Below are 21,834 nucleotides of genomic sequence, written 5' to 3'. Positions count from 1 at the left end.
TTTCCCACAGTATTGAATATTAAAAAAAAATAAGAGTGTTTCATCACAGTGCCAAAACTCCAGCAATGCATTTGACTGCCTTCAGGGGTGGTGATGGAGGTGGAGAAACTGACTATTCAGTACTACATTATTTTCCAATGATTTTGCACATAGCTAGGGAAAGTGTAAATGAATGCAGAAAGGTGGGACTGATGTACTAAATTTAGGACCAGCAATTACAGACATTGGAGTTCTGAGCTTTTGTTTTTTTCTTTTTCCTCCTCTGTAATTTCTAATATAAAGAAAATACTAAGTAGGGATAGTATAAAAATAATTTGTTAATAATGAGTAAAGATTGTTTTGACAATGTCTAACACTTCAGAAATGTATCTCATTATTCTGACTGTATTAATTAAGGTTTCTTTTTTTCCCCTGTATTTCAGTGACAATTTCAACAAGCACCTTCTTTGATGGCTTACTGGTGACAGGACTATACACATCTACAAGTGTTCAGGCTTCACAGAGCATCAGAGGGTCCAGTGCTTTTGGATTTGGTAAGCTATCCTGACATAAGAAACCCATGACTGTCTACATTTTATACAGTTACAGGTCTTATTTTTTGAAATATCTGTTTTAAAAGTATTTGACATTTATTATTTCAGAAAAAATAATCTGAAGTGATATTTGTGTGTTTGCTTGAAGTTAGGTGAATTGAAATAAGTCATGTAAATATGCAGCCAACCATGAGCTTGGTGTTACCGTCTTTCTATCCCTCTCTCCATGTACTACTGCTATTACACTTGGTCCTATGGGGTTTGAGTAGATTCCTGTGTTCTGTCATTTAGGTTGCTGAAATTGGAATTCATTCTGATGCCCATGCATCTATTCAGTAGCCTGTTTTTATAAACAGTTCTTAAAATCCTGAATAGATGAAAAGTGTCACATTGTTTGGCAAGTAAGCATCGCACACAGTGGAAGATAGAAATAATTGTTGAAATGATTACATTCTGTGAGTATTCATAAAATAATGTGATTTAATATTTGAAATACTTATATGGAGTCTTTGTCCTTAAACCAGAGACCTGGAGGGTTACTTAAGTGGAGAGGCAGAATGCTACATGATGGTCACTGATCACAGAGGATTCTCGATTTGGAAATCTATAGTTTACCCATAATTCGGTAAACATGCCGAGCTGAAATTAGGTAGACCCTTTACAGCATCAAAAATGCAAATTTAACATATCAATTTATATAAGACATGAAATCACTGATCCTACTCTAAGATTAGAAAACTGCACAAGACTTCCTCCATTGATGTGAGAAAGACAAAATTGCATTATCTAAAGCAGCCACGTGTTCAACGTTTTATTTTTTCTGGGATACTTATTAAATAAATAAATTTTACCTACTTTTGATATATGCAAGAACATCTCGTCTATGTTGAGTCCCAGCAGAGCTCTGCCCAGATAACTCACTGCTTGATGTCAGAGCAATAATATTGAGGCTGCATTGTTACCCTGCTGGCCCAAGATGCGGTTCACAGCCTCAGGGCTTAAAGGAACCTAGAAGTCATTTAATAATCCTGTTAAAATTATTTGACATTGAGGATTTGCCCCATTTTAGATACCAAATAAGCTTTTATAATCTGTTGGTAACTACTTGTAAGGTCTAATCCTTAAGAAAAAAAAGTTAAGTCTAAAAATTCCACTCTTTTAGCCTCACCCTTTCTGTGCTCTGTAGAAGTGAAAGGTCAGCTTACAATCATATATATAATATGTGTACATAAATATATAACATAGTACGTGTTATGTTACAATAGGATTTCCAAGTAGGGTTACCAGATTTAACAAATAAAAATGTACAAGACATTGGTTACATTTAAATTTTAGATAAAAACGTTTTTAGGATAAGTATGCAGTATTTGAGATAAGATGTCCTGGGTTCTACCTTAACCCAATTAAATCAAAACCTCTGGGAGCCTGGCTTGGCATTGGCTCCCAGGTGATTCTAATGTTTACCCAGAGTTGAGAACCACTGTACTGGATCAGTCCAGGGTCCAGCATCTTCAGCATCCCTGGGAACTTGTAAATATAGAGTTCCTGGCCTTGCTCCAGACTCAGAGAATCAGATACTCTGAGATGCAGGGATCACTTTTTAATAAGGACTCCAGGTGATTTTGATACACACTAAGTTTTAAGAATCACTCATCTATATTAGTTAAATGGGAGAGACATTATTTAAATAACCATGTAAATATGTAATAGTAAATCTTGCTAGGGGCTAGGCAGGAAATGTACTGAGTGCTGGGAAAGGGCGTGACGGAGAAAGGAGATCTAGTCTGGAGTAAAATGACATGTAGTTTGGAAAGGCTTTCCTGGGGCAGTGGTGTTGAGCTGAGATGTGAAGGATGAGTAGGAATTAGTTCCCTAAAGGTCTGTGGAATGTGGGACACAGCATACCTGAAGAAGAGAACAGTAGATGCAAAGGCCTCAGGGTGGGAAGAGGCTGGCTATGTTCTAGGAATGGAAAGAAAACCTTGGAGTGGTTGACCTGGAACCAAGAGGGCAAGAGATAAGGCTGGAGAGGACACCAGGGCCAGATCGTTCAAGATCTTAAGCAGAGAGTGCCATTGAGGGTTTCGGGCTGAGGAGATCGCTCTGGTGTCAGTGTGGAGAACAAACTGTCGGGTCCAGCAGTGGATGCAGAAAGACTGTTCTGTGGTTAAAGGTCTGATGTGACAAGGCACGGAAGGAGTTCAGGTGCAGGCTGGCATCAGCCAAGCCTGGACCGGAAGGAACATATTAGGGGGGGATAAGAGCGTGGGCCGTGCAGTCAGGCAGACCTGCTTGCAGATCCATACCCCGACCTTCGTTAGTCATGTGCCTCAGCCACGTTGCTTAACTTCTCTAAGCTTAAGTTCCTCATCTATGAAATGCTGATGACAATGGCAAAATACTCAGTAAAACTAGGTGTTCCAAAATTATAAATCTTGATACCTGAAGCAGCTGCTGCTGAAGTCTGAGCTGAAACCTGAAGTCTCATTCCAGGACTTGCATATACTTCCTTTGGTGGGGGTGAGGAGGAAGCACACAGACACAAACAGGTCTCAGGTGGAATTTTTCTGAAGTTTTTAGACCCAGATGATTTGAGAGGACTTGGCTGCATGAAATAACCATCGTTTACCAAGTTGGAGCCTTTAAATGAGAAAAATCATTAAATATCATTTGTAGTATATTATAAACACATTTTGAAAGAACATATAAAAGGCATGTATCATATTGCCTCAGATTTTAGCTAGTAACCAAACAAACAACTAACAATTGAAAATTGTTAGAAATGATTTAAAGACATTTTCTTTAAGGGTTTTAGGCTTTAAGACATTTTCTGTTGTGACTTTGAAAGCTGTAAAAAGGCAGTTTCACTTGAATTAGAATGTATTTTGATTAGCTTAAATTGCATGTAGTCTTCCCATGACCACCAGCCCTAGGATGCAGAGTCTGAAGAGGCTTCTGAACTTGAAGCTCATTGATGGTAGTTTGACCTCCATAATCAAATTCTCAGGTCTCCCACTGGTCACTTGGCATTTTTTTTTTAACATCTTTATTGGAGTATAATTGCTTTACAATGTTGTGTTAGTTTCTGCTGTATAACAAAGTGAATCAGCTATATGTATACATGTATATATCTCCATATCTCCTCCCCATATCGCTTCCCTCTTGCGTCTCCCTCCCACCCTCCCTACCCCACCCCTCTAGGTGGTCACAAGGCACCTAGCTGAGCTGATCTCCCTGTGCAATGCAGCTGCTTCCCACTAGCTATCTATTTTACATTTGGTAGTGTCAATGCTACTCTCTCACTTCGTCCCAGCTTACCTTCCCATTCCCTGTGTCCTCAAGTCCATTCTCTACGTCTGCGTTTTTATTCCTGTCCTGCCCCTAGGTTCTTCAGAACCATTTTTTTTTTTTTAGATTCCATATATATGTGTTAACATACGGTATTTGTTTTTCTTTTTCTGACTTACTTCACTCTGTATGACAGTCTCTAGGTCCATTCACCTCACCGCAAATAACTCAGTTTTGTTTCTTTTTATGGCTGAGTAATATTCCATTGTATATATGTGCCACATCTTCTTTATCCATGCATCTGTCGATGGACACTTAGGTTGCTTCCATGTCCTGGCTATTGCAAATAGAGCTGCAGTGAACATTGTGGTACATGACTCTTTTTTGAATTATGGTTTTTGCAGGTTATATGCCCAGTAGTGGGATTGCTGGGTCGTATGGTAGTTCTATTTTTAGTTTTTTAAGGAACCTCCATACTGTTCTCCATAGTGGCTGTATCAATTTACATTCCCACCAGCAGTGCAAGAGGGTTCCCTTTTCTCCACACCCTCTGGAGCATTTATTGTTTGTAGATTTTCTGATGATGGCCATTCTGACTGGTGTGAAGTGATACCTCATTGTAGTTATAATTTATATTTATCTAATGATTAGTGATGTTGAGCATCCTTTCATGTGTTTGTTGGCAATCTGTATATCTTCTTTGGAGAAATGTCTATTTAGATCTTCTGCCCATTTTTGGATTGGGTTGTTTATTTTTTTGATATTGAGCTACTTGTATATTTTGGAGATTAATCCTTTGTCAGTTGCTTCGTTTGCAAATATTTTCTCCCATTCTGAGGGCTGTCTTTTCGTCTTGTTTATGGTTTCCTTTGCTGTGCAAAAGTTTTTAAATTTCATTAGGTCCCATTTATTTATTTTTGTTTTCATTTCCATTTCTCTAGGAGGTGGGTCAGAAAGGATCTTGCTGTGATGCATGTCATAGAGTATTCTGCCTATGTTTTTCTCTAAAAGTTTTATAGTGTCTGGCCTTACATTTAGGTGTTTAATCCATTTTGAGTTTATTAAACTCTGAAGAACCTAGGGGCAGGACAGGAATAAAAACGCAGATGAAGAGAATGGACTTGAGGACACAGGGAAGGGGAAGGGTAAAATGGGACGAAGTGAGAGAGTGGCATGGACATATATACACTACCAAATGTGAAACAGATAGCTAGTGGGAAGCAGCCATATAGCACAGGGAGATCAGCTCGGTGTTTTGTGTCCACCTAGAGGGGTGGGATAGGGAGGGTGGGAGGGAGATGCAAGAGGGAGGAGATATGGGGCTATATGTTTATGTATAGCTGATTCACTTTGTTATACAGCAGAAACTAACATACCATTGTAAAGCAATTATACTCCAATAAAGATGTACAAAAATAAAATAATATACCTGAATATTGTTAAACAGTTAATCTTCATAAATAATAGAATAGAAAGAAGAAGATTAAATGTCTTTGTAGGTAAATGGTCATTTTTGGAAACAAAAGCACATTAAGTTTTTGGGTATTTAAGTTTAATATATTCTTTATAATTTAAATAAAATAGAAAAAATTCAATTTGAGTAGGGTATAGGTGAGAAAGTAGAGGAAAAGTCTTATAGAAGACATAGAAAATGTAACAGAATTGCTGCTTTTTGGTAGTTTAGTAGTTATAGTAGGATCAGGCTGAAGTAGTGTGGCATTCTTTGATCTAGAACAAAAGAATTATTGAATACATAATCTATCATTAGGCCCTGACTTAACTGATGGACTGTTAAGCAAACATGACTTGTTTGGCATTTTCCCAATATGTCGTGGAATTAGTGTGTGATATGTTTAACTAGCTGTGATAAATAAGGCAAAGTAAAACATATAGTTGAGTCTGAAAAGGTACTTCGGAAAGTTTTTTCTGCTTATAGTTAATTTTAATCATACTGATTACACTAAAGTTATAGCCACTCTCTTTTGAATATAAAATGTGTGTATGACTAGCCAAAATAAGGCCATAATTATCCTTAAGATACTGTGGTATAAATGTAATTCCACTAACATAACTACAGCCTTTTATGGGAAACCAGAATTCTTTAAATCATACCTCACTGACCAAAAATAGACACATGCCTAATAGCCAGAAATACATGAAAACAATAGCTAGGCAAAAGATGATTGTATGCCAGCAGTGCATGATTTTAAATACCTCATTTTGCTTGTCAGTATAAGAAAACATGCTGCTCTGGGGAAGTGTGATGTTTAATTACGGGTATCTCTTTGTGTATCCCAGAAAAAAATGCTTCCCTCTTGTCTTTGGCACTGAATTCCAGCGCAGTCATATAAATCTTCAAGGCTTATTGTGGTTGCTCAGTGAAATGCTATTTGAATATCCTTTCATACAAAAATTGTTCCTTTTCCAGACACTGAAATACATTTTACTCAATATTTAGTATTCTGGCTCTAAAAGCATATTACTCAGTTTTTGGTATTCTGGCTCTCTAAAACCTGAGAATCAGGTTTGCACGTCTGATGGGTAGCAGCCACACTTCAGATTATTAGACCATGCATAAATTAAACTTTTGTTAGACCTTGCATAAATTGCTTTGCAATTCCTAGATTAATTTTACTCAGGTAATACATCAGCCATTTTAGCAGTTTTTCACGTAAACCTTTATAATTGCCTATGTGTTTCATTTATTTTTTCTGTAATAATTAGCCATTCGAGAGTCAATCATTTGTTAATTTATAAAACTCTTAAAAGGGCAAGACTTGATGGAATCTAACTTTGGGGAGAAAATGTAGTAAACAGATCCATGATATGTTCTTGGATTCAGTCAATCCTGTCATGTTTTTAGTAGATTAAGTACCATAAAAATTTAATATTTTCAGCATTATCTTTGAAGCACAGTATTAGAACTTAATGATCTGATTTTTTCCCAGTGTGATATGACACTCTAACTTTAGATGAATAGGGATAGATTTACAAAGCAAAGTAAATATTTTAAGACTTCAAATTTTAGTAAATCTTATATTGGTCACTAGTTAATAAGAATGTGTACTTTACCAGTGGATTTAGATTGTATGTTAATCTTTCATTTCCAGAATGCAAGCTTTTGTTACTACTTTGTTTTATTGTCAATAAGAATAAAAACATAGGGTCTATTTAAGCTAATTTTTGGATATCCTTCACATTAAAACTAACTAGAACTTTTTACAACTTTACTAAGTATCACCAGGACCGCTGCATCCCTGGACATTAACTATAGCTCAGTCTTAGGTATCCTGTCTATGTGACTGAGACATACACGTGTTATGAATACATACACATGTTTAGGCCATAATATCTGTAAAGAAGGGGCAGCCACTAGCAACTTCATTAAATAACATCTTGTATAGTAGTGGTATTTATTTATTAGCTGCAATTAAGTTTAATTACTCAGGTGATCTTGTTAAATTTATTTTGTCTGTCTCTTTACAAAGAAATGCTTTGTAACGTACTTGAGGAATTTTAAACACATTGAGGGATTGGAAGCATGATCTTTTATTGGGTATGGTAAATGATCTATAATTAACACAAAGACTATAATTTAATTAAACAAATTACTGTAGTCAATAGTACAAAGAGCATAGTTGACAAGAGATGAAATTGCCATTAATTTTTCCTCTTTATAGGGTATTAGACTAAGTTTGTTCTTTATTCATTCCATCTGGGTATGCCAGCATTACCTTGATTAAGAAATACTGTCATATAGTTTGCATTTGACATATGACAAAGAATTCAGGGATATTTCCCAGTTCCTAAATCTAAAAAGAATCACTAAAAAGAATCACTTACTAGAGTAATGGGCATGATGAATAAAACTGTTGGATTCATTAATTGACAAATAGCTAGAGAAAATGTTGAGGGACATGAGATTTGGGCCAAGTGAAGGAGTTAGTGGAGAAAGGCAGCTCAGTGCAGGGGCCATGACGTGACCTCTGGAGTGAGGCAGCTCCAGCTGTATGCCCGGCCCTGCTTCTTCCTACCTTGGACCACATACTTTCCTTCCCTGAGCTTCAGTGTCTGCATTTGTAAAATGAGGTTGATAAGAAAGGCCAGTTCACAAAGTTGTTAGGTGGGTTAAGTGAGATTATCTATTCAACTGCCTTGTATATATGCTCAAAATAAGTGTTTTTTTTTTAAACACTCAGAAAGAAGTGAGAATTCTTTCTTTGAAATAGGAAACAGAATGACAAGATGCTTCAAGTGGCAGAAGATATGAAAGTGGGAGGTGACATTAATTTGGAGTGGGGGAAATACACCCAATTTTTAAAATTAATTAATTAATCGGCTGCATTGGGTCTTCGTTGCTGCACGGGCTTTCTCTAGTTGCAGCGAGTGGGGGCTACTCTTCGTTGCGGTACGTGGGCTTCTCATTGCAGTGGCTTCTCTTGTTGTGGAGCACGGGCTGTAGGCGCACAGTTTAGTTGCAGCACGGGGGCTCAGTAGTTGCAGCATGCAGGTTCAGTAGTTGTGGCTCGTGGGCTCTAGAGCGCAGGCTCAGTAGTTGTGGCACAAGGGCTTAAGTTGCTCCGTGGCATGTGGGATCTTCCCAGACCAGAGATCAAACCCGTGTCCCCTGCATTGGCAGGCGGATTCTTAACCACTGCGCCACCAAGGAAGTCCTGCACCCAATTTCTTACCCATAGAACTTGGAGCTGAAATGTACCTTGGGTAGAGCCTGGCTCAGCCCCTGCCCCAATGTATAGGTAAGGAGACAAGGCTTAGGAAGGGCAAGTGGTGACTCTGCAAGAGAGAGAGTGTAGGTGTGAAGACTAAAACCAGGTGTTCTGACATCATACACAGTCTCAGATACTTTTTAAAAAAATATAATTCACATACTATAAAGTTACCATTTGAAGTGTACTTTTCAATGATTTCTAGTATATTCACAAGGTTGTGCAATGAACACCACTATCCAATTCCAGAACATTTCATCACCTCCAAAGGAAACCCCATCCCTGTTAGCAGCCACTCCCTATTCCTTCCTCCCCTTAGTCTCTGACAACTACTGATCTACTTTCTGTCTCTATGGACTTGCCTGTTTTAGACATTTCAAGTAGACAGAATCATATAATATGTGGCCCTTTGTGTCTGGCTTCTTTAACTTAGCATGATGTTTTCAGAGTTCATCCATGTTGTAGCATATATCAGTACTTCATTCCTTTTTATGGCTACATCATATTCCATTGTGTAGATATACTACAGTTTTAAGTGATATACTATATTTGGTAGTGTCCAGATTCTTAAAAGGAGTTAGGGCTGTGCAAATTGGAAAAGTTCAAGGAGGATGCAAACTGAAGTACCACCAGAATCCTTAAATAACTCATCAGCAGCTCTGACAGCTCTGAAGATGCAAATAGCTTCACCTTTTCTATGGTTCAGACCAGAAAATAGTTAGAAATCAAGATAAATTACTCCTTTGCCCTCCTTTCTCCCATTTAAGGGAGATAGGCCACTGTGGCATGTTTTTATCCTATCCCTTTGGCCTCAGTTTAAACCACGGGATACACAAGCTAAGCTGAGTCATTCAAATTTACTAGTACAGGAATTTGGAATTAAGACTCATCAGTCACAGTTCAACAATTCATGAGCTGGATCAAGGCACATGTAAATATTTGGGAGCCCTGTGCAGCCCTCCTCCACAGTGGCTCAGAGGAAGGTCATGCAGAGAGAGGAGAAGAGAGAGACAGAACGCTGCCTGGGGTATCAGAGCTTTGCAGGCTCTTATTTTAGGCTTTCTTCCCACCAGGCTCAGATATTCTTGGGCTCTAAGAAACAATTAAAAATAGTTAACATTTATCAAGCACTTGCTATGTGCCAGGTGTGTTGCAGGTATTAACTCTTTTGATCCTAACAAAAATCCTACTATAATTATGCTCATCTTGTTGGTAAAGAGCCTAAGGTACAGAGAGGGCAGGTAACTTGACCCGGGTCACACACAGGGAGTTGCAAAGCCATAATCCAAATCCCGGTCTATAGCCTGTCATTAAACTCCAGTTACAGACCAAGCCAGCTTGAGTTGGTTTCTATTACAACCAAAAAAACCTTGACTAAAAAAAGGCCCTCTCTGCTTTAGCCCTGCGTGTCCCTAACCCCCATCTCTTCCCAGCCTCCTTCTATTCCTTTCCAGTCACCTACTCTCACCATACATACATACACACACACACACACACACACACACACACACACACACACACACACACACACATCTGTGTAGCAATCACAGCAACCCACACACAGTTTCAAAATCCCAGCTGCTTTAGACGTTGTTGATACTGCTTAGAATTCCTTCTGGCTCTGTCTGCTGGGCAAGCATCCTGCCATCTTTTAGGGCCTCTGTCCTCACTCACCTCCTCTCTGTTCCTCCCTGGTCCCCACCTCATGGAACTCTCTGCTCCTTCCTCCATGCTACACTCTGTGACCTTTACTAGACATCTCTAACAATCTACTGAATTTACTTGTTTAAAAAACCTTTATACCTCTTTGAGGACGAGAGATGGTCTTGTTATTACCTTCACTCTCATGGCATATAACAAGTGCTCAATAAATATTTATTGCATGAATAAACCAAGAAAAATCTTTGAGGCTTCATCGGGTATTTTACTGTTTACTAGCATTGACATTAGTAAATGCATGTATGTGCACAAGTGGACAGGTATGGATAAGAGGGAGAGAATATTATTGTCTTTAAGTTTGAGTGTATTTCTGAATGTGTATATGTATATATAAGTCTATACATCTGGACAGACATTTAAGACTAAAGGAACAAATGTATATTGTATCATCAGAGATCCTGGAGAAATTTATTATCCTGCCTACTACTTTGTTCCTTTCTCTCCTGGAAGTGGCAGGCACCAGTGCCTTCAGATAGAAGAGTGATTGATTAAGTGCCTTCTATAGGATCAAGAGAGTAGAAAGAATGTCAAGAGATCATCCAGTTCATCTTCATATCATAGGGCAAGTCAGTCTGAATGATATGTGACAGCTAAGTTCTAATTTTATCTCTTAGATCTTTACAAAAAATGGTGATTCTATAATTTCTTGGGAATATAGTCTAAGAGTACATCAAGTGAGATGATTAAGGAAGGTTTTCTGGTATATATGTGTAATCCTTTGCATAACTTTAACACTTTTTTTTACATAATTGAAAATGGTAGATGTTAGTTTAAAAGTTATTAAGTCCCTTGTTTTCTTTCCTTTAGGCAAACAGCAAACAAATGACAACAAAAAACCAAACAAACAAAAAACCTAAAAGAAACCCAACACTTGACCTATGATTCAATCCATTTCATAGCTCCTGAATAATTTACTTGTCTATTTTCTCTGGACAGTCCACAGATTCTAGGTAGAGGAATTCAGCCCTGATAAGATATGTGCCCAGAAACCACTGCAGTTACTTTAAAAATGTATCCCTAAAGAAGAGGAGTTCTTGTAGCTCCATTCTCTTTCTTATTCTTACTCAAATCCATGTGCTCAGGAACAGAGTAAACTGGCTGCTCGTAAATAAGAACATCAGTAAAGTCACATTTTTAGAGCAGATTCTAATAGAAGTTGCCACTATGCTGTGTAAGTTATGAATTTCGAATTGTTCTGTTATAATTTTGCCTGTTAGTGTTAAAAAATTATTGGCAAAGAGACTTCTCTGCCTTGGCAAGTGTAACCTAATTTTTGTTACTAAAGAAGATATTTGCTTTGAAGACTGAGCACCTAACGAAAAGGATAGAGCACTGGTCATTAGTACTCTAGGTCATGGGGTACTTTCTCATATGCCCAAGTTTTTAAGAATAATTCTGGAAAATAAGTTTCTGTAAATGAGGTCTTACCCCTCACTAGATAAAAGCAGAATTGGAAATACTTTTCTCTCTTTTTCTTAAACAATAAGTTTTAAAACCACTTAGGAATCCTGCGTCTTTGCTAATAAGAGATAACTATTTTCTGTAAGAGTGAGGCTTTTCACAGTATGCTGTCCACTTTAACCGGAGACAAGATTGAGTACATGCTTAAGGGAATAAACTTTAAAACAACTGGTCTAGTGGTCGTTTTGCTTGTAATGTAGTTTCCTCTTCAGGTTTTCCAGTCCTTTTTTGAGGTATCCAGGTAATGATAAATGAGTTTATGTTTCATGTTCACAGTAATTGGTTTATAAATACTCATGAGTAAGGTTGGCCTCTTCTTTCCTGGCAGTTAAACTTGAGAACAACTTAAAATAATTTTACGGTGTTCTTACTTCCTAGAAATAATTCTGATAATTATCTTTGAAGTATTTAAAAAAGTGAAAGTAAATTCTTGGCATTGCTTAGAAAATAGTTCTGGGTACAACATGTGAATCTGAAAACAGATGTAGGAGTCCAATAAAGGCACTTCACCAAATGCCAGTTCTGTTTTCACTCTTGTCTTCTGTTGTGGTTTGTATTCAACCCTCTGATGCTGAGTTTTGCATGTAGCCTCGTAGACATGTAGGCTGCTCTCTGAAGCAAGCACACAACAAATTACTGTTTTCAGGACTCTAAGTGTCTGAATGGAAAGATACTTGGTAGTGTGGGAGTTGCCATTTTGGAAAACAGAATAGCAAAAATTGTTAATATTTTGGTAAAAGTCCAGACTGAGCTCTCCTCCTGCTTTTCTTCCTATGTGTTTTCATACATCAGAACCATGTTGTTGTTATTATCTAGTTAATTATGTTATTTCTGGTTCTCTTTCAGAAAGTTCCGCTCCACATGAACTCTAGTAAATAGCAAGTTAAAAGTAAAATAAATGGAGCTATCAGACATCAGGCTCTGGAAAGATGTTTTATTTATCCTTAATTGTTTTCTTTTTAAAATAATTATTTGCATTATGAGATGATTCTTTTTTAACCTGACTTTTAACCTCAATGATCCAATAGCATTTCTAACAATAATAATAAAAATGGAGAGAAATCTGTTACTGATAAAAGAATTCAGTTGGGATTTGGCTTTCTGCTTCTGGAGAATGGGACAAATGACCAGCTCTAGAATAATGATGAGGTTGATGAAGTCTATCCCTTAAGCCCCTAGCCGTCCCCTCCGTTTTCTCTTTCTTGCTGTTTTTCTCTTTTTAACAAGGAGATGATAGCCACATCTTAGAATGAATTTTAAAATATTGTGTTAATAGCAGGTTTTCCCACACTGTTTCTTGAAAACATTAGTGTCTCATGGTATGTTAATAGGTCTTATGTGGATAACGAGTAAAAAAGCTTGGAATATGGCTGGTTAAAGAAAGTTTTACAGTACTTCTTAAAATCTTTAATATGCTTTTGTTTGTTTTTTATTTTTGAGCTATAACTCACATAATATAAAACTTTCCATTTAAGAGTGTACACTTCAGTGATTCTTAGTACATTCACTGTGTTCTGCAGCCATCACCACTAACTTGAAAACATTTCCATCACCCCAGAAAGAACCCTATACCCATTAACAGTCAGTCCCAAATCCCCCCTCCTCCTATCCCCTGGCAACCACTAATCTAATTCCTGTCTCTATAGCTTTGCCTGTTCTGGACATTTTATATAAATGAAATAATGATATGTGTGACCTTTTGTTACTGGCTTCTTTTACTTAACATGTTTTCAAGTTCATCCATATTGAACCGTATTAAACGATGAAGTACTTCATTCTTCTTTATGGCTAGATAGTAGTTCATTGTATGGATATTCCATATTTTATTTATTCATTTATCTGTTGGACATTTGGATTGTTTCCATTTTTGGCACTTTTGGCTATTATGAATAACACTCCTATAAACATTCATATACAAGTTTCTTGTATGAACATATATTTTAAATTCTTTTAAAATTCCACTTAGGAGTGGAACTGTTGGATCATATGGTAATTCTATGTTTAATTTTTTAAGGAGCTGCTAAACTGTTTTCCATAGCAGCTGCACCATTTTACAGGCCCAGTAGCAATATATGAGGTCTCAATTTCTCTATATCTTTGACAATGCTTATTTTCTTTTTTCTTTTTAGAGTCGATATGAAGTGGTATCTCATTGTGGTTTGATTTTTTATTTCCCTAATGACTAATGATGTTAAACATCTTTTCACGTGTTTATTGGTCATTTATATATTTTGGAAAAAATGTCTATTCAAGGCCTTGACCCATTTTAAGAATTGGATTATCAGTATTTTTATTGTCACATCATTAAGTCTAATGAACTTTTTCACACTGTGAATTTTCAAGAACAGCATATAATAAGCTTACTTTAAAAAAGTTATGTTAGCATGGAGTTCTTTTTTTCCCAAAGGATATCTGTTTACATCTTTCAGAGCTAGTTTTGCATGGGACAGTTTGGGAAGCACTGTTTTAAAGAATAGAGCGTTGTGACTAAGTGGGTTTTTTAAATCCCTGGACTGTAAGGATGGTATAATCTTAGAACATCTAATGTGTTTCCTTTCTGCTTTCTAATTGTCTGAAAGCTAAGAACTGCTTGTGTAATAAAAATGCTAATTTTTAAAGATTAAAAAATGAACAAACATTTTGCCCTAGTGATAAAGGCAACCAAAAGAAAACAAACAACAAACTCATACCATTTGCAAAAGAAGAAAGACAGGCGTCCAATAAATGTGAGCAAAATATTCAGCTCATTTCTAATAAAAATGCATTATTAAGGGCTTCCCTGGTGGTCCAGTGGTTAAGACTCCATGCTTCCAATGCAGGGGGCATGGGTTCTATCCCTGGTTGGGGCACTAAGATCCCAAATGCCACCCAGCACGGCTTAAAAAAATAGAGTATACAGTAAATAAATAAATAAAAATAGAGCATACCTTTAAAAATACATTATTAAAGCAATTCTGAGGTATATTTCTTAATTTGGCAAAGGTGTTTAAACTCACATATATTTAATTTTGACACCAATGCTGGAAAATAGCTATTTATTGTTGATGTTGGTGTATACTGGGTTAGTGGCAATATGTAAACAGAACCATTAAAATGTTCATATACTTTGACATATTTCTTTTAGTTTGGGGAAATCTATTATAAATTTTAAAAAACCAGAAATGTAGACAAAGTTTGATGTATATGATTATTCACCGAAACACTATTTGATAGAAAAAATTTGAAAGTAGTTTAAATGCCCAATAACATGGGAATGATGAAATATGTTAGAGTGTTAATGGGAATAATATGCTGCCATTAAAATTCTATTTTTGTATAATGTTTAATGGCATGAGAAAATGGTTATAGGATAACTGAAACGACTATATATATATCTGTATGTATACATATATATTTGTATGTGGATTATATATACACATACATACACACACACACAGTTTGAGTGTTCACCTTGCTTCCTCCAATACTTAGCACATCTACACGTGCCTATGAAAGAAACTATAGAAACCCTATTGTTTGACATTATCAGTACAGGTATTAAGTCAGTTAAAAGAAATTGGTTAGATATGTTTATTGTTTATTTTCTATGAATGACTAAACAACATAGTTTGTTAAAAGGCAGTCAGTCCCATGCAGAGGGCATGGACTAGGGAGAGGATGAATCGCAGTACTTGTGTGGGTTTTGATAGTAAATACGACGGTCATGTAATAAATTTGCCAATTTTTTTTTTTTTTTTTTTGCGGTACGCGGGCCTCTCACTGTTGTGGCCTCTCCCGTTGCAGAGCACAGGCTCTGGACGCACAGGCTCAGTGGCCATGGCTCACGGGCCCAGCCGCTCCGTGGCATGTGGGATCTTCCCGGACCGGGGCACGAACCCATGTGCCCTGCATCGACAGGCAGACTCTCAACCACTGCGCCACCAGGGAAGCCCATGTGGCAGCATTTTTATACTTAAAAGTTTTCCATTCATGTGTGTAGCCTTCTGATTTTAATATGCCACTTTATAAACAATTGAAATTGCTTCAGACTACTGGATTACACTGTGATAAGCCAAATGGGCTTCAGGACACTCCCTTCACACCAGAGACACACGCCAGAAACCAAACAGATGGTAAACTAGGCAGAAATGACCCTTGGCATTCTCATTAGAGCAGTTGGGGGAATTTTAATGGGCCCGTTTGCCTGGTCCTGTATCTAATACCCTTTGAACTGCCCCTTTTTTTTCTTGTTACAAGTCAACAACCACCATGTATATTTTAATAGGGATTATCAAACACAATTTGCCCAGAAGCTGTACAGCCCTCTAATGCTAATTAGCCAAGTTTAAATAATTACTGAGTTCTGGGATAATTGGAAAGAAACACTGTTTTGCTTGCCAGTGCATAATTACTAATTAACAGGAAGATAAAATATCTGTGTAGCAGTCATGTCTAGAAGAATCTGTTAACAGTTAATTAACTGATGAGTTGGTGCCAAGTCAAGGTTGGTCAAGAAAGTTTACAGATGAACTTCTCTTGTAAAATAAATAAATAAATATACACAGTATGTAAAGATTACATCGTTGAGACAGAGCAGAACATGAGTGGAGTTAAAACTGTGAGTTTGGCTTAGCGTTACGGTGCTTAAAGTGGACTGTCATTACATTAAAGAATTAGTTTCTTTGGTTCTAAATATTAACAACACCAACTGCTGGTTGCTATTCTGCTGCGAACACATAAGATTTGAAGCTTTATTAATGTGCTTTTCTCTTGACCCTAATAATTGCATGGGCTTTCTCAGCCTTTAAATATCCTCATGAAATTGGGCCACAGCTTCCTCTGTGTTTTTCGGCTTATTAGAGTTAGAACTTGAGTGCATGAAATGGTTAGCTGGAGATTCACCAAGAAGAAAATAAAAACTTGACTCCCAATTTTCTTTGTTTTTGTTAACGCAGAAGTTACCATTGTGTTACTCTTCAAAAGAATTAAAAAATGCATAGATTAAACCGTTTTTTAAAAGTTAATATTTTTATTAAATAGTATCATGCTTTTAAATATATTTTAAGTTTTTTCGTTTAGACTAGTGAATGAGTGGTTAGTGCCAAGTATATAATACACACTGCTTAAGATTTAAGTGTTTTTTTTTTTGCGGTACACGTGCCTCTCACTGTCGTGGCCTCTCCCGTTGCGGAGCACAGGCTCCGGACGCGCAGGCTCAGCGGCCATGGCTCACGGGCCCAGCCGCTCCGCGGCATGTGGGATCTTCCCAGACCGGGGCACGAACCCGTGTCCCCTGCATCGGCAGGCGGACTCTCAACCACTGCGCCACCAGGGAAGCCCGAGATTTAAGTGTTTTAAAATTCCATTTGTTTAGGGAGTCTTTTAATCACTGGGCAAAAACTAAAAATTAATGATTTATGAATGCATATATTTTATTAAATTTTTTTCAAAATCTTTACTACAGTGAAGAGTGTAGTGTATATAAAAATATTTTAGAACTTAGAAGTTCTGTAAATAATAAAGTGTTGAATTGTTCAAAAGATGATAGAACACTTGGTAAAACTATGGTTTCATAGATTATGGTGGAAGTAAAGAATATTTTTGCTAATTTCTTCTGAAATAAATGAAAGTGAATAAAGAAAACTTGGTAGTAGGAACATTTTAATCCTTGTACACACACTTACATTTAACACTGAAAGTTCTGAAAGTGTTATTGAAATAGGAATTTTAATGTTATGGTGTATTCCCTTATATTTAGAACTCAGCCATACTAAAAGTAGTCTGTCTTCAGAGAATGAAGGAAGGAGAATCAGTGACTGTTTTACTTTTTTTGATTTGTCTTCTCTTCTGATGATGGGGAGTCACTTAACCAATTTACTTATCAATTATACATATTCTCATAACTTAATGATCTTCAGCCTTGGGATATGTAATATTCTTTAGTTAATGTTTCAACACATCATGACAAAGGTACATATTGTTTCATGATTTTTGTTTGTTTGTTCATTTGTTTGTTTTTTGAGCGTATATTTGTGGGTCCTTGGCTGCAAAGTAAAAAGTGTATTCTCTGCTGGGTTGTGGTATTATAGAAGTTTGAAAAGCACTCACTGCTTTTCAAACACTGTGGTTTCCAACACTGTGGTTGCTTAAGTCTGTGTGCATTTGTGTTCAGATATTTATGTACGTTAGATCTTTAGCGTATAAGATTTAACATTTGTAGTTTCGATGGCTAGTAAGCCTCCTCAGAGAAGAAGACCATGTAATAACATGTTATTAATCTAAAGCACAAATTTGAATGATACACGTTTCAAGACTTGGTGAGTAGCCACTCAGTATTCATATTTCAGTGCATTTTTGTGTTTATCTGATTGTTCTCATTCAGTATGGCAGGAATAAGAACTTTTATTCCTTTGTGACAATTGCCGTACAAAGGAGGTCAGCCGTTTGACCTAGAGATGAACATGAGGAGAAAGAGCAGAGTCTCAGCCTGGATGCTTATGTTCTTGGGGTCCTTTATGGGCCCCACTTGAGGGCTCTGCATACTGTAGGGGTATCTGCGGGGTCTGGCTCATCTCTAGCTGCATGCTGGCATCCTTATATTCCATCCTCAAATGGAGTCACCTGCGAACACAGCTTTTGGGAGCAGGAAGGGGAAATCTTCATTTCTTCCTTTACGCCCTGTGCATTGTCTTTCTCTCCTCTGCCCATGCACTTGGGCTGTGCAGAGGGATCCTTCTGGCCTCTCTTCAAGGTTCTTTCTACATTGTCAGACTAGGAAAGCTTCCCCAGAGTCACTCTTCTCTTTGGAAACTCCAGTATTGGACTCAGAACTAAAGACCCTTTTGGCTAAGACATCAGCTTTCCTGTTATACATCTAACATATAGATTAATGATTGATTGCAGGTATATTCTGAACTATATTATTTCCTGTAGACATAGAGGAATTTTCTAAATTGATCTTAGTTTCTGAATGGTAGTATGAGTCTGTATTAAAAAAGGCAGTATTATGCTGGCAAGACATAGTGATTCTTGTTTTAAACTAGGCACTAATTTATATGCTAGGGCCTGAAAAAAATACGCAAAGTGAATTACAGTTTTGAAGGGATGCACTGGTCTTCTGAACTGCAGTCATTTTTTAAAAAACAGGGTATGTGATTGAACCTAAATTTAAAAAAAATGGTTTGGTCCAAGAAATTTAAAAATTTTAAATCTTAAATTACCTTGTGAATAATTGAAAGACTTAATAATACAGTTCTTATGTAGGAAAAAGGACTATCTCAGAGATGGATATGTTGACACTCCTCTTTCCCACCCTGAGTTTCTGCATGATATGAATCCCTGGGGAATCGACAGGATTCTGGGGCAGAGAGGAGGGACAGTGGAGGGAGAGCACAATATTTAACCACTGGTGGAAGGATTACACCAGGCTTATGAGAGGCATGATGACTTTTATTGGTACTCCTTACTTTTCCTTTTATTTTCTTTTTTCTCCCATTTCAAATTTCTGCCCTGTCCCACTTCTTTTTTTTTAATTAATTAAGTTATTTTTTTGCGGTACGCGGGCCTCTCACTGTTGTGGCCTCTCCTGTTGCAGAGCACAGGCTCCGGACACGCAGGCTCAGCGGCCATGGCTCACGGGCACAGCCGTTCCGCAGCATGTGGGATCTTCCCGGACCAGGGCACGAACCTGTGTCCCCTGCATTGGCAGGCGGACTCTCAACCACTGTACCACCAGGCAAACCCCCCACTTCTTTTTTTTAACTCCTATTTTTAGTCCCTCTTCAGTGCTTTATTTTCTCTCCCTCTGCTTCTACGTGGCTACTCATTTGTTTTTTATTTACTTTTTTATTGAGGTATAATTGACATAACAGTATACTAGTTGCAGATGTACAACATGATGATTTGATATTTATATATATTGTAAAATGATCACCACTGTAAGTTTAGTTAATATCTGTCACCATACATAGTTACACAATTATTTTTCTTGTGGTGAGGACTTCTAAGATCACTCTCTTAGCAACTTTCAAATACACAATACAGTATTATTAACTGTAGTCACCATGCTCTAACTTACATCCCATGACTTATTTATTTTATAGCTCGAACTTTGTACCTTTTGACTCCCTTCACCCATTTTGCCCCATGTTTTTACATGAAATAGCCAATAGTCTTTATTTTGCACTTCCCCACCCCCCCATCCCTCTCCAGAAAGCACTAATGGGTAGATTTGTGCATGTGAAAATACAGTATAAAGTCTTTAGGATGATCTCAAATTAATTGAACAAAAAACATGTATCTCAACATAGATGCTTTGTTTCTCTGTAGGGATGGAAAGGTTTTGGCTTCTAGAACAAGGAGGGCAATGAAATACTGCATTCTTGATAGGTTGACTACATTTCCCCAGATTTGCAATTTAACATTCATGGCAGAAATGCTCATTTCTCTGACTCCTGCCTCCCTGCCTCTGGTAACCAGTGATCTATTCTCTGCATCTATGAGCTTGGTTTGTTTGTTTGTTAGATTTCGTATGTAAATGAGATCATGCAGTATTTGTCTTTCTCTGTCTGACTCATTTCACTTAGTGTAATGCCCTCAAGGTCCTTCTATGTTGCTGCAAATGGCAAGATTTCGTTCTTTTTTTATGGATGATAACATATATTTATATGTATATATATGTATTTATGGCTAAATAATTATATATATATATTATATGTATCACATCTTCTGTATTCATTCATTCATCGATGGACACTTAGGTTGTTGCCATATCTTGGCTATTGTGAATGATGCTGTAATGAACATAGGGTTGTGCATATCTTTTCAAGTTAGTGTTTTCATTTTCCATACCCAGAAGTGGAATTTCTGGATCATACAGTTGTTCTGTTCTTAATTTTTTGAGGAACGTCTCCACTGTTTTCCATCGTGGCTGCCCCAATTTACATCCCCACAGCAGTGTACAAGGGTTTCCTTTTCTCCACATCCTCGCCAATACTTCTTCTTTCTCATCTTTTTGATGATAGCCATTCTGACAGGTGTGAGGTGACAGCTCATTGTGATTTTGATTTGCATTTCCCTGATGATTAGTCATGTTGAGCATCTTTTCATGTACCTGTTGGCCATCTATATGTCTTCTTTGGAAAAATGTCTATTCAGGACCTCTGCCCATTTTTAAATCAGATCGGGTTTTTTTCTTTGTTTTTGCTATTGAGTTGTATAAGTTCTTTATATATTTTTTGGTATTAACTCCTTACCACATTTGCAGATATTTTCTCCCATTCAGTGGGTTGCCTTTTCATTTTGTTGTTGGTTTCCTTTTAGTCCCCCTTTTCAGTGCTTTTACTTATTTTCTGTGCTTCTGCTTCTAAGTGGTTGCTCATTTCTTTCAATTCTCTATTCCTTTTTATCCTTCCTTTAGTCTTGTATTTCTCTTCTTTCCTCCCTGCCCCCACTTTTCTTCCTCGCTTCAGTGTATCTTTTATGTTGGCATGAGCTCACTTTCTACTCTTGTCCCCTCATCCCTTCCCTCATGTAAGCAGCATTTACTCACCTGGATTGTCCAGAGTGATAGTATTTAGGTTCCTGGCCTTTTTTTCATAATCAAGCAGAGCGTGGCCCATATTTACAGCATGTCAGGAGCAGAGCAATTTATGAAGGCACATCAAGAAGAATGCAGAGAAATGGCAGCCCTAGGTGAAAGGCTGAAATTGTGAGACCTTGTCAGGTGATTGGTCATAATATGAAAAAAAAAGTATACTTTAAATTACATTTTATTTATTTATTTTTTTTGTGGTACGCGGGCCTCTCACTGTCGTGGCCTCTCCCGTTGCGGAGCACAGGCTCTGGACGCGCAGGCTCAGCGGCCATGGCTCACAGGCCCAGCCGCTCCGCGGCATGTGGGATCTTCCCGGACCGGGGCAAGAACCCGTGTCCCCTGCATCGGCAGGTGGACTCTCAACCACTGCGCCACCAGGGAAGCCCAAATTACATTTTAAAATAACAAATATATTATAAAAGTATATTTTAAAATATATTTAAAACTATTGAATAAGGTTTTATGCTCCTTGTTCATAATTTTTCTTTCAAATATTTGAGATACCTTATGAATTCCAAAGTACAAAATATCA

At 37.3% G+C, this 21,834-nt stretch overlaps 1 protein-coding gene across 2 annotated transcripts in view; it reads left to right on the top strand.

Moving 5' to 3' along the window:
• Nucleotides 1-21,834, top strand: part of RELN (reelin) — a 516,315-nt gene that overhangs the window by 78,571 nt on the left and 415,910 nt on the right. For both annotated transcript variants that reach the window (XM_060157241.1, XM_060157242.1), the window contains exon 2: nt 423-533. In XM_060157241.1, coding sequence (XP_060013224.1) covers nt 423-533 — 111 coding nt within the window. The remainder of the gene's footprint in view (nt 1-422; nt 534-21,834) is intronic.

This window comes from Lagenorhynchus albirostris, chromosome 8, assembly GCF_949774975.1.
Source record: "Lagenorhynchus albirostris chromosome 8, mLagAlb1.1, whole genome shotgun sequence".
Classification (NCBI taxonomy): domain Eukaryota; kingdom Metazoa; phylum Chordata; class Mammalia; order Artiodactyla; family Delphinidae; genus Lagenorhynchus; species Lagenorhynchus albirostris.
The sequence above is the reverse complement of the archived record's forward strand: the minus strand, read 5'-3'. Positions and strand labels throughout refer to the sequence as shown.